This window comes from Arachis ipaensis, chromosome B10 (assembly GCF_000816755.2).
Source record: "Arachis ipaensis cultivar K30076 chromosome B10, Araip1.1, whole genome shotgun sequence".
NCBI lineage: Eukaryota > Viridiplantae > Streptophyta > Magnoliopsida > Fabales > Fabaceae > Arachis > Arachis ipaensis.
The window spans coordinates 12,379,291-12,392,840 of NC_029794.2; the positions used below are offsets into that span (position 1 = coordinate 12,379,291).

Consider the following 13,550-nt stretch of genomic DNA (forward strand, 5'->3'; position numbering starts at 1 on the left):
TTTTCTCTCTTTAACTATTGAGCTATAATATTTTGTATTATATACATGATAATGATAATTAATAAAAATATGATTTGACAGTTATAAAATGTTTGACAAGATTCCAGTATTAATAATAAATATATTGTAGATCACAGGAGGGACGGAATTAGCCTTAATGTGAGGTAGGGAAAAAATAATTTTACAATTAAAAAAGAATAAAATAAAATATTTAAGGAGGTTAAATTAAATTTTATATATAATTTATAAGAAAAACTTAATAGATGGAGAGACCATTGTCTCCCTTACTTTATATGAGGCTCGACCTTTGTTCAGGAATATTGCCAAAACATTGAAATGATTTTTTTTTTTTAAGTTGATATGCTTTTTATGTGTTAATTACATTATTAAAAAATTGATTGATATAATTTAAATTTTAGATATCTAAATATATTCATTTTAGTCTTTTTTTTTTATTATTTTTATCTAATTACTAAAATATTTAGATCTGTTTCTCAATTATTTAAATCTTGAGTACACTATTTCACTTTTTTCATCTATACTTTTATGGATATATTTATTTTACCCAAACATTTATTTAGTTGAATTAATATTGTTGAGTTTGAAAAACTTAGATCATATTTAATGATCAAACATTATTAAACATTGATTAGAAAATTATTAAATTATTATTTGCCTCCAATTGTTTGTTTAATGTGTTTATTAATGTGCAGATTTCATATTGGGCCAGAAGCAACACAAGCCTAACTTGTTATTTAAAATAAGTCTTGTGCAAAAATTAAGTGGCTGAGTGCTAAGAAGTCCAAATTCATCCAGGCCCATCATAAATCAAAGAAAGAAGCATGTGATCCAAGTCTTTATGCACTCTTCGATTACCCACTCCATTGGTTAATGGAATACAAATTTTAATTCAATTGATTGCATGCATAGATAACCAAAGAAAAGCATGCCCAAATTTCTCTCTCCTCTCTCTTGTCTTTCGGTCATATCAATCAAACAGAGAAGAAGATAGAAGTCATCAGAAGAAAAAAAAGTTACAAGAAAAGCCTCTGGAAGAAAGGCTATGAGGAAGGAAGATCTGAAGTAAGGCATGGCAAGATTTTTGCCATTGAAGGCAAGATTTGAAGAAGAGCTTCAAGATTTTCCATACCAAGAAAAGAAAGGATCCGCCTCTGTCAGAGAGGAAGATCTCAGTTGCAAAAGTTCACTTCTATTTTTGTTAATCAAAGAAAGAAGGTAGCCGCCGAGCTACACGTAGGAAGAAGCAAAAATGGAAAGCAAGGAGCTGCCCTGGGTCAGAAGATCATCAATGGTCCGAATCCTTTCTTGGAGCCAAAAACAAGATCAAGGGTTTAGATTGAAGGAGTTTGATGAAAAGGGTTGAGAGAGGTACATGCATGTTGGTTTTTGGTTTTTTCTCTCTCTTCTCTTTGTCCGAACCGAAACTGTTTTTAGTTGGAGAAGAAGTTGCTTGGTTGAACCGGTTTCAACCTTGGAAGCTTCCCCTTCTATAATAAGGGTGAACGGCCAAGGGTTGAGATTAAGGAGAGAAAGTGTAAAGCACAGAGTTCTCATTGCTATCCAAGCTTCTTGAGTTCTTCTCCTTCAAAGATATTCATTTTGTTTTCTTTTTCTTAGTATTGTCTATCTGAGTCTCATGGTAAAAGGCAAACATGATGAGGTTTGTAAGAAAAAGCCAGTGAGAGGAAAAAGGCAGTGATCAATATTAGGAAAAAAGTTATAGATGTCTCAGAGTTTCTTTGTACATCTGTATGTTGTGTTTCATGATCCTGTTGGGATTCTTTGCAAGTTGGGTTAGCACTTTGTGGTTGAAAGCTAGGTCTTGAGTCCTAGTCAAATTCAGATTGGGTGTAGAATCTGGGTTTGTCCCTGATAGGATTAGGTAGATCCTAGGGAAAGAATTGGTGTTTGTAATCTTGTAAAAGATAGTGAAATTCCATCATTGTTGTGATGGAGACTGGATGTAGGCTGCATTGCACTTAGTAGCTGAACTAGGATACTTCTTGGTGTGATTCTCTCTTCTCTGCTTCTTCCCTGTTTCTGGTTCGCATAAGACAAATTGAAAATTTTCTCTCAACTTGTTACGAGACAAAACAAAAATGTCTCTTAACTTGTTATGAGACAAAAAAGTGAAAATATCTCCTGAAGTTCCTTTAAAAGTCAAAAAGTAATATTCAGCAAAAAGGGAGGCTAAGATTCAACCCCCTCTTCTCTTAGCCACTGATTACCATCAATTGGTATCAGAGCTTGGTCTCAAAGAGATCAAGCTTTGTAGCTTGGAGAAAAGATCCTAATGACAGTCAATGGTGACTCAAATCTGGTGGCCTATACTCTGACAGAAGGGCCGTCAAGCAATAGACCCCATTCTTCAATGGGAAGAACTACAGCTACTGGAAAGAAAGAATGAATATTTTTCTTCAGTCTGTGGATTACATGCTTTGGAAGATAATCCTAGAAGGTCCATAATTTCCAACCACCACATGAGCTGATGGAGTGGTTGTTCCCAAGGCTGAGGCCGATTGGAATGAAGATGATAGAAGGAAAATAGAGCTCAATGCTAAAGCTGTCAACTTACTCAACTGTGCTGTCAAAAGATCCAGAATAGACATGCTGAACAGAGACTACGAAATGTTCTCAATGAAGGAATAAGAAACAATCGATGAAATGTTTGAAAGATTCAACATTATCATCAATGGCTTGGATGCTATGGGAATCAGACATCCAGAATCTGTGCTTGTGAGGAGAATATTGAGATGTCTCACTAAAGAGTGGAAAACCAAAGCTATAATAATAGCTGAGAGTAGTGGTATTGATGAAATGACCTATGATAATCTGAGAAGAAACTTACTTTCTTTTGAAAACACTTATTTAAAGAGAGATACAAAAAAGAAAGGAGTTGCTCTCAAATCAATCACTGAATTTCTGGATGATGAATCCAGTGATAATTTATCTGACGATGACTTTGTTTTGTTTGCTAAGAAATTCAGGAAGATAGTGAAGCTGAAGGAATGAAACAAAGGAGGCAGTTCAAGGAAACCAAAGAGGGATCTAAGCAAGATGATTTGCTACAACTGTAAAGAAACTGGACACTTCAAGTTTGATTATCCTAAACTGAAGAAGGAGGACAAACCGAAAAGAGAAAAGAGGAAAGGACTCATGGCATCATGGGAAGACTTGGAGAATGATTCGGATGAAGAAGAGGAAACTGAAACCAAGTCCCAAACTTGTCTCATGGCCGACATAGTAAATGAGGTAATATTTCCTGAACCCTCAACTGAAGACCTTCATCTTATGATAGATCATCTCAATGAAAAAATTAGATGCTTCTTAGATGAAAACTATGATCTTGAATCTCAAGTTACCATTCTAAAAGCAGAAAATAGTTTTCTCAAAGATAAAATAAAGGAAGTCAAAACTGCTGTTGATCTTGTTGAAGAAAATAAGCAGTTAAAAGCTGAACTTAAGAGCTGTGAATATCATCATTCTGTGATTACAAATCTAAATTATTTTGAGAAAAATGAGTGACTACATAAAGAGGTAAAAAGACTTAAAGAATACTTAGCCAACTTTGCTCAAAGTTCTGAAAATTTAAATCAACTCTTGGCTAGTCAAAAACCTCTTTATGATAAAGCTGGTTTGGATTTTCACAAATCTGAAAAATTTATTGAAAAATCTTCTTTTACCAACATGGCATCTTCTTTGGATGACATAAGGTTTCAAAACCCAACAAGCTTTAAAAAACAACAACACAAAAAATTTTGTAGATTATGCAATCGGAATGGACATTTTCCTATTTAGTGCTTCATAAGTGAAAGGATGATTGGAGATAAAGTTTACAAGATTGTTTGTGATTATAATGGCTTGGGACAAAGAGATAGTTTGACATTAAAGGATCCAAAAAAATTTGGATACCTAAGGTCACTTAAGTATTTTTGTAGGTTTGCCTAGCATCCAAAAGAAAAGATAACATGTGGTATATGGATAGTGGATGCTCTAGGCATATGACCGAAAAGTCAACATTCTTCATCAAGCTTGATGAGTATGATGGAGGTTTTGTTACTTTTGGTGACAATGGAAAGGGAAAGATAGTGGCCATAGGTAAAGTGAGTAAGAACTTCTTTTCTTTCATTAATGATGTTTTGCTTGTTGACGGATTAAAGCACAATCTACTAAGCGCCAATTGTGTGATCTTGGATATTTGGTTATTTTTAGAAAATTAGATTGCTTGGTTATTTATGAAAAATTCGGTAATATTTTGTTTGAAGCAAAAAGATGCAATAATGTGTATGGATTAACTCTAGAGGATTTAAAGGATCAAAAAGTAACTTATTTGACTTCTCTTGAATCTAAAAAATGGCTTTGGCATAAGAAATTGGGACATGCAAGCATGTACCAAATTTCTAAACTTGTTAAAAAGAATTTAGTTAGAGAAATTTCAAATATTAAATTTGATAAATACATTACTTGTGATGCTTGTCAACTAGACAAACAAGTAAGATCATCTTTTAAACCCAAAGATGAAATTTCCACTAAAAGGCCATTGAAAATGTTACATATTGATCTTTTTGGTCCTACTAGAACACAAAGTTTGGGAAGAAAATATTATGGTTTGCTAGTGGTGGATGATTACTCTAAATTTGGTTGGGTTCTTTTCTTAGCTCACAAAAATGATGCGTTCTATGATTTTTCCTCTCTTTGCAAAAAGATCCAAAATGAAAAAGATTTAAAAATTGCCCACTTGAGAAGTAATCATGGAAAGAAATTTGAAAACCAAGATTTTAAAAATTTTTGTGATGAATTTGGAATAGCACATAACTTTTCATGCCTAAGAACACCTCAACAAAATGGGGTTGTTGAAAGAAGGAATAGAAGTCTTCAAGAAATTACTAGAGCAATGCTTTGTGAAAATGATGTTCCAAAGTTTTTGTGGGCTGAAACTGTAAACACAGCTTGTTATATTCTAAATAGAACCATCATTAGAAAAGGTTTAAAGAAAACTCCATATGAGCTTTGGAAAGGAACCCCACATAATCTTAAGTATTTTCATATTTTTGGATGCAAATATTTTGTACTTAATAATAAAGAAAATCTTGAAAAATTTGATCCAAAATCTTATAAAGGAATGTTTGTTGGATACTCCACCACTAGCAAAGCATTTAGGATTTACCTCAAAGAACATAGAACTATTGAGGAATCCATACATGTGTCTTTTTGTGATTCTAACTCCATTCCCAGTGCTCTTTTAGAAGATGATGCAGGTAGTGAAACTGATGTGAACCATCAAGCCAATCAAGAAAATCCCAAATCTGTCCCAACTGCTGAATCTGTCTGTCCAAAAATCAAGCTCTTGAAGACCCCTCATAGGTTAAAGCCATGAAAGAAGAGCTATCTCAATTTGAAAAGAATGAGGTTTGGACCCTTGTACCGAACTCAAATGGTAAAAAGGTAACCGGTACAAAATGGATATTCAAAAATAAATTGAATGAGGATGGTAGTGTGGTACGTAACAAGGCTAGACTAGTGGCCTAAGGTTACGACCAAGAGGAAGGCATTGACTTTGACGAGTCATTCGCCCCGGTAGCTAGAATGGAAGCAATTCAGTTGCTTCTTGCCTATGCTGCCTATAAGGGTTTTAAAATGTCTCAAATAGATGTCAAATGTGCTTTTCTTAATGGTTTTATAGATAGAGAAGTATACAATCAAGAACCAATTTCTTAGTAAATGGAATCGCTGTTTTAGCACACCAACTCACAAAAGTTTCGTTCCTTTTCTGCGTTGCAGTCCAATACAATACACTACTACGAATCTTTTCAATACTTTCCTTCACTATACTCAAACCATCCTTGACAATCAAATTTAATATATGAGCACAACAACGCATATGCAATAATTTACCCCCTAACATCAAGAATGAAGAATCTAGACGCCCCAACAGTTCATCTATCATAACATCATTAGTGAAACAATTATCCAATGTAACAGTAGACAGTTTTCTATCAACGTTCCATTCTAACAATATTTTCATCAATGTTTGAGTAAGAACTTCACTTGTACGGGGACAAGGTGTAAGGCCCACATCGGTTGGGGAGGGGAACGAAGCATGCCTTATAAGGGTGTGGATACCTCTCCCTAGCATGACGCGTTTTGACGAGTGAGTGTGGGGGGCTTTGGCCATCATCCCTATCGTCAAAGGCAAAACCGTGATGCCTTGTGTGCCAAAGCGGACAATATCGTGCTAGCGGGTGGTCTGGGCTGTTACAGATGGTATCAGAGCCAGAACCCAGATCGATGTGCCAGCGAGGGCGCTGGGCTCCCTAAGGGGGTGGATTGTAAGGCTCACATCGGTTGGGGAGGGGAACGAAGCATGCCTTATAAGGGTGTGGATACCTCTCCCTAGCATGACGCGTTTTGACGAGTGAGTGTGGGGGGCTTTGGCCATCATCCCTATCGTCAAAGGCAAAACCGTGATGCCTTGTGTGCCAAAGCGGACAATATCGTGCTAGCGGGTGGTCTGGGCTGTTACACAAGGAACATAACAAAAGCTGAAAAATAAAACAAACATGCATGCATTTTAGATTGACGAAGCTCAACGTACAAAGACAACACAATGTATAAAAGTTTACGAAATTTTTGAAGTACCTCAATAGGCGCATTTGCAACTTCTACGAACTATCGATATAGTGAGCTGTGACAACCATGTAACCCTTTTCTTGATTGAAAGTCCACATGTCGCTAGTTATGGCAACTCTACTATCATTTTCATCTAGTTGAAGAGTTAGTTTCAACTTCTCATCCCCAAACATCTTCAAGATATCTTTCCTAATCGTGTTGCGACTAGGCATTTTAAATGTTGGTTGCATTGATGCAAACGCTCGCCTCAGTCCATGGTGGTCCACACAACTCAAAGGATACTCATGCAGGACAATCATTTCGGCGACACACTTTCTTGTCTTTGAAGGGTCAAACACAAAGCCATCCTCGTTTAATTTTTGCACTTGTGCTTGTTTTGCTAGAGATTCAACAATTGATGATTGCCTTGAGGTCGCCACTTTTATTCTCTTACAATATCGGTCCACATGATTTCTCAGTGACTTGGTACCATTCTTCGGATTTGCATTAAGCACACTCTTGCAAAATTTGCATTTTACCTTCCATTCACCTTCAACTTTTAAACGATCAAAATACTCCCAATAAGCACTCTTAACATTAGCCTTATTGTCACCTTCAACAGGAGTTGATCCTTCTGGATTCGAGGCATTATTATCCGTTGCTTGTGAAGTTTTCAAAGTTGGATTAATATTACTCTCAACTTTAATTTTATTATCGGTCCGAGCAATATTATTGCTTTGTGTATCTTCTCTAGCATTGCTAGCCATAAAATTACCTTAACAAACCTACATTGAAAACACAAATCATATAAACTAGAGATATATAAGTATGGAGAATGAATCACAACAATAAAGTAACAAATTCTTGTCCATGAATATATAAACTGGGAAAGCATGCTTTATATTATGACAAATCTAATATAGGTAAAATTAGTAATAACACAAGGGTGACAAGCAGAATTTCAATATCTAATTTCAATTCTCATCACTTGCTCAAACACAAGAAAGAAAGCAACACTCAACATAGCTTGATATCTAATTCACTCAACATATACTGTATTAATAAATATAATTAAACAGAATCTAGAGAAGCTGAAGAATCTGATGAATACAGGTTCAAGTACACAAGTCCAAGAATCAACAGGGGAATAGAATTAGAGTACAATAATAGGATAAGAGAGAGCAGCTTTTGAGAGCAAAAGAATGAAATATGGATCCTCCTGAAAAAAACAATTAAAAAAACACAAAACAAAATTTAAGAATTGGCAAATTGCATCATGTTCACATCACCTAGTCCAACACAAGTCTCTCTTTTCCAACAATTCTAACAAGATCTTTTAGTCTTTTGAGATCCATTTGACCATTGTTGAACACATACTATAAAGAGAGAAATCAATTAAACACAACATGGCTAAATTATTTCCATTGAAAAATAACACATAAGTGGAATTCTTGAATAACATAATTGGTTGAGAGAGTTAATACAAATGCTTTCTCAATGGATGAAAGTTAATGGCAATTAAAAGGTAGAAAAACTCAAAGAAGAACTTACGGATGTGACAATGACGTGGCTTGCTCCTTCCTCGATGTAACTCAAACAATTGTCCGAATTTATTCCCCTTCCAACTTGCAAACCGCCTAAATTTTACAAGTCCTCCACATTTAAGTTCAGCAGAGGAAAAATCTGTGTAAGTTTTAAACATTTCATCAACCATAAAGGACAATGAAAATGCTAACATAACTTGTATATTGCTAAGACTCATGTTTCAACTTTCAACAACATCATTCTCAATAACAATTAAGAACACAACATTTTAGTAAATATGTTCCTTTAGAAAACACAAATGCCACTAATCAGTGGCAGCATTTAGAAAATCATACCGGGATAAGCATGCAATGCTTCAAGTGCAGCAGCTTTGCTCAAAGGATCCGCACCGAGCATGATCGCATGGCCACCGGTAAGCCCATCTTGTTTGTAAAGAATAGCATACTCAGCTAAAACATTAAAAATCAAGGATGAATATGTTTGTTATCAAATTGAAAGTTCAATTAATATCAATAATACAAGAAGAATATATGACTTCAAAGTATTCTGCACAGGTTGAATATATGACTTCAAATGAATGAAAAAGAAGAATAATACTCTAACTCACTCAATAAAACCACACACTAACCCAGCATGAATTAATGGTTATAATGCAGTGTGAATCAAGGATGAATTCATCAAGGCTGTGTTTGGTAACTAAAATATGACACAAATATAAAGATTCAGAGATAGAAAAAATGTCTTCCCTTCGTATTCAATTTTTAGTACAGAAAATAAAGGAAGTTTAAGATCTCAATTTTCTCCGAACAGTATTTATTCTTTTGAACAGTTAATCCTGTGACAAAATCGGCCCCATAAACTAAAATTGTTCCTGCAAATAAACATACATGTGATACTAGACCTGAACAGAAACATAGTTACATAACCTCACTAAGATATGACAATATTAATACACTCAAGCTTTAAGATATGGCAGCAGAGAGAGCATGAGATAGAGAAAGGGGCAACTTACCAGTTACTAGAGGAGGAAGACGGTGACAAAGAGGGCAGTGCAGAGGTTCGGTAGCGCAGGACGGCAGCACAGTGACACAGCAAGGGGTTCACTGTTCAGCAGATGAAGACTCGGCGAGGGGCTCGGAGGATGGTAGCGTCGCAGCGGTGAGAGGCTCGGCAGGAGAGGAAGAGGGTTGCGGCTGAAGAGGAAGAGGAAGTGGGCGAGGGGCTCACCCAAAAGTGTACGTGTGTGTTCTAGATTTCAATCTCACCCAAAAGAATCCCATCTATCAGCCATCAAAAGAATCATTAGATACATTAAGGGCACATGTGATCTTAGCTTATGGTATCCTAAATCTAATGAGTTCTGTGCAGTAGGATTTTGTGATACAGATTACGTGAGAGACCGAGTGGATAGAAGAAACACGTCCGGAATGTGTTGTTTTCTTGGAAGTCCTCTTAACATGTGGTCAAGCAAGAAGCAAGCCACTGTTGCTTTATCCACGGCTGAAGCTGAATACATATCCGCGATAGCTTGTTGCTCTCAACTTTTATGGCTTAAAACTCAATTGGAAGATTACTGATGAGCGGATATTTTATACGCTTTTTGGGGTTAATTTCATATATATTTTAGTATGGTTTAGTTGGTTTTTAGTTTATTTTCATTAGTTTCTAGGAAAAATTCATATTTCTGAACTTCACTATGAGTTTGTGTGTTTTTCTGTAATTTCAGGTATTTTCTGGCTGAAATTGAGGGAGCTGAGCAAAAATTTGATTCAGGTTGAAAAAGGACTGCTGAGCTGTTGGATTTTGACCTCCCTGCACTCAAAATGGATTTTCTGGAGCTACAAGACTCCAACTGGCGTGCTTTCAATTGTGTTGGAAAGTAGACATCAAGGGCTTTCCAGCAATATATAATAGTTCATACTTTGCTCAAGGATAGACGATGTAAACTGGCGTTCAACACCAGTTCTCTGCCCAATTCTGGCGTCCAGCGCCAGAAACAAGTTGCAAGTTGGAGTTCAACGCCAGAAAAGGATCCAAAGCTGGCGTTGAACGCCCAAAACATGAGAAGGTGATGATCAGTGACACTCATCACCTTCCTCAATCCATGAATGTGTGTCTGACAATCACTTCCGTTCTACATCAGATTGAATGAATATCTCTTAGATTCCCTAATCAGAATCTCCGTAGTATAAGCTAGATTGATGGCGGCATTCATGAGAATCCGAAAGTCTAAACCTTGTCTGTGGTATTCCGAGTAAGATTCTGGGATTAGATGGCTGTGACAAACTTCAAACTCGCGAGTGCTGGGCGTAGTGACAGACGCAAAAGGATAGTAAATCCTATTCCGGTACAATTAAGAACCTGCAGATGATTAGCCATGTGGTGACAGCGCATTTGGACCCTTTTCACTGGAAGGATAATGGATGGTAGCCATTGACAACGGTGATCCACCTACACACAGCTTGCCATAGGAGGACGTGCGTGCGTGAATCAGAAAACAGAGGAAAGCAGAATTTCAGAAGACAAAGCATCTCCAAAACTCCAACATATTCTCCATCATTGCATACAAGTATAATTTGTGTTCTGCCCTTTTATTCATTGCAATCAAATTTGATAAGTGAATTATTTTATTGTTTTCCTGACTAAGAGTTACAAGATAACCATAGATTGCTTCAAGCCAACAATCTCCGTGGGATCGACCCTTACTCACGTAAGGTATTACTTGGACGACCCAGTGCACTTGCTGGTTAGTTGTGTGGAATTACATTGTGAAGTAATTTTCGTGCACCAAGTTTTTGGCGCCGTTGCCGGGGATTGTTCGTGTTTGAACAACTGACGGTTTATTTTGTTGCTTAGATTAGGAAAATTTTTCTTTTTAGTTTAGAGTCTCTTATTATTGTTCTTGGTTAAAAATATCCTTCTTCAAAACAAGTGTTACATTTATGCCCAATTGGCTAGAGTGTTGGTTTATGTTCTTGATGATTGGGCACCAGTTTTATTAAAAATCTTTTTCAAAAATAATTTTCCCTTGATTAAATCTTGTGCCAAACTTTAAGTTTGGTGTTTTCTTGTTGATTTTTTCTTTGGTTTTCGAAAATTTTATTTTGGTTTTCTAAAAAATTTTAAGTTTGGTGTTCCTTATTCATGTTCTTGTGTTCTTGTGAATCTTCAAAGTGTTCTTGAGTTTTTCCTTGTGTCTTGATCTTAAAATTTTTAAGTTTAGTGTTCCTTGGTGTTTTCCCTCCAAAAATTTTCGAAAACAAGGAGCATTAGATCTAAAAATTTTAAATCTTGTGCTATTTTATTATTTTTCTCTCTCCTCCTTAAATTCAAAAATATCTTCCCTCTCTATTTTAAAACAAATTTTCGAAAATTATTTTTAAAAAAATTCATATCTTTTTCAAAACTTCCTAACCACTTTCTCTCTCCTCAGTTTTTCGAAATTCTTCACCCATTTTTATTTATTTTATTTTAATTTTTTTTATTTCAAAAATAAAATAAATTAATTAAAAAAAATATATTTTTATTCTATTTTACATCATCTCCCTTTCTCCATCATGGATTTAAGCGGAAATGAACAGTCCAGGAGGACTCTGGGGTCATACGCTAACCCCTCTACTGCTTCATATGGGAGCAGTATCTGCATACCCTCCATTGGAGTCAGTAGCTTTGAGCTGAATCCTCAGCTCATCATCATGGTGCAGCAAAATTGCCAGTATTCCGGTCTTCCACAGGAAGAACCTACAGAGTTTCTGGCACAATTTTTACAAATTGCTGACACAGTACATGATAAGGAAATAGATCAGGATGTCTACAGACTATTACTGTTTCCATTTGCTGTAAAAGATCAAGCTAAGAGGTGGTTAAATAACCAACCTAAGGCCAGCATAAGGACATGAAAACAGCTGACAAAAAAAATTCCTGAATCAATACTTTCCCCCAAAACGGACGACACAGCTAAGGCTGGACATCCAAGGCTTTAAACAAGGAGATAAGGAATCTCTTTATGATGCCTGGGAGAGATCCAGAGAGATGCTACGAAAATGCCCCTCTGAAATATTTTCAGAGTGGGTTCAGTTAGACATCTTCTATTATGGGCTTGCAGAAGGAGCTCAGATGTCTCTAGATTACTCAGCTGGTGGATCTATCCACATGAGAAAGACAATTGAAGAGGCTCAAGAGCTCATTGATACAGTTGCCAGGAATCAGCATCTGTACCTAAGCAGTGACCCTTCCATGAAAGAAGAGGTTAAAGCAGTAACTGCTGAACTCAGCCCTGTAAAACAAGCTGCTGAATTCAATCAGCAATTGGACTTTCTAACAAAGCAGTTAGCCGAATTCAAGGATAAACTACAAGAGACAAGGATGGCTAATATAAATATGGAAGAACAATTGAAGCAAACAAAGCAGTAGCTGTCAAGACAAATAACAGAAGAATGCCAAACAGTTCAATTAAGAAGTGGGAAAATATTAAATACCCCACCTCAAGGCAGCAAAGAGTTAAGCAATGAGCAAACCACCCAAAATTCACCTGAGGACAGTAAGAGCCCAGGGAAAAGTAATTCTGGCGTTAAAACGCCAGCAATCTGGTGGAAGGATGGCGCTGAACGCCCAAATCATGCCCAAGACTAGCGTTCAACGCCAGTAACAAGCAAGGACTGGCGTTCAACGCCAGAAACAAGTAAGGATCTGGCGTTGAACGCCCAAAATGGGCAAGATCTGGCGCTAAACGCCCAAAATGGACATAGTTCTGGCGTTCAGACGCCAGGAACAGACAAGGAGTTGGCGTCTCACATCACTCCAGCTTCTAACTCTGGCACTCAATTGCCAGTGAGGGATCAGACACACACAAGTGCTGATGACAACCCCTCTAAAAAGGCTTCTTCAACCACTTCTGTAGGCAATAAACCTACAGCAACTAAGGTTGAGGAATATAAAGCCAAGATACCTTATCCTCAAAAACTCCGGAAAAAGGAACAGGATAAGCAATTTGCTCGCTTTGCAGATTATCTCAGGACTCTTGAAATAAAGATTCCATTTGCAGAGGCACTTGAGCAAATACCTTCTTATGCCAAGTTCATGAAAGAGATCTTGAGTCATAAAAAGGATTGGAGAGAAACAGAAAGAGTTCTCCTCACTGAAGAATGCAGTGCAGTCATTCTAAAAAGCTTTCCTGAAAAGCTTAAAGACCCTGGGAGTTTTCTGATACCATGCATACTAGAAGGTAATTGCACCAAGACAGCTTTGTGCGATCTTGGGGCAAGCATCAACCTAATACCTGCATCCACTATCAGAAAGCTTGGCTTAACTGAAGAAGTTAAACCAACCCGGATATGTCTCCAACTTGCTGATGGCTCCATTAAATACCCATCAGA

At 36.7% G+C, this 13,550-nt stretch overlaps 1 protein-coding gene across 1 annotated transcript; it reads left to right on the forward strand.

Moving 5' to 3' along the window:
* Positions 7,734–8,628, forward strand: LOC107620150. Its single transcript, XM_016322360.1, has 3 exons — positions 7,734–7,743; positions 8,156–8,269; positions 8,513–8,628. Exons 1-3 carry the CDS (start codon positions 7,734–7,736, stop codon positions 8,626–8,628), a joined length of 240 nt encoding a protein of 79 aa, XP_016177846.1.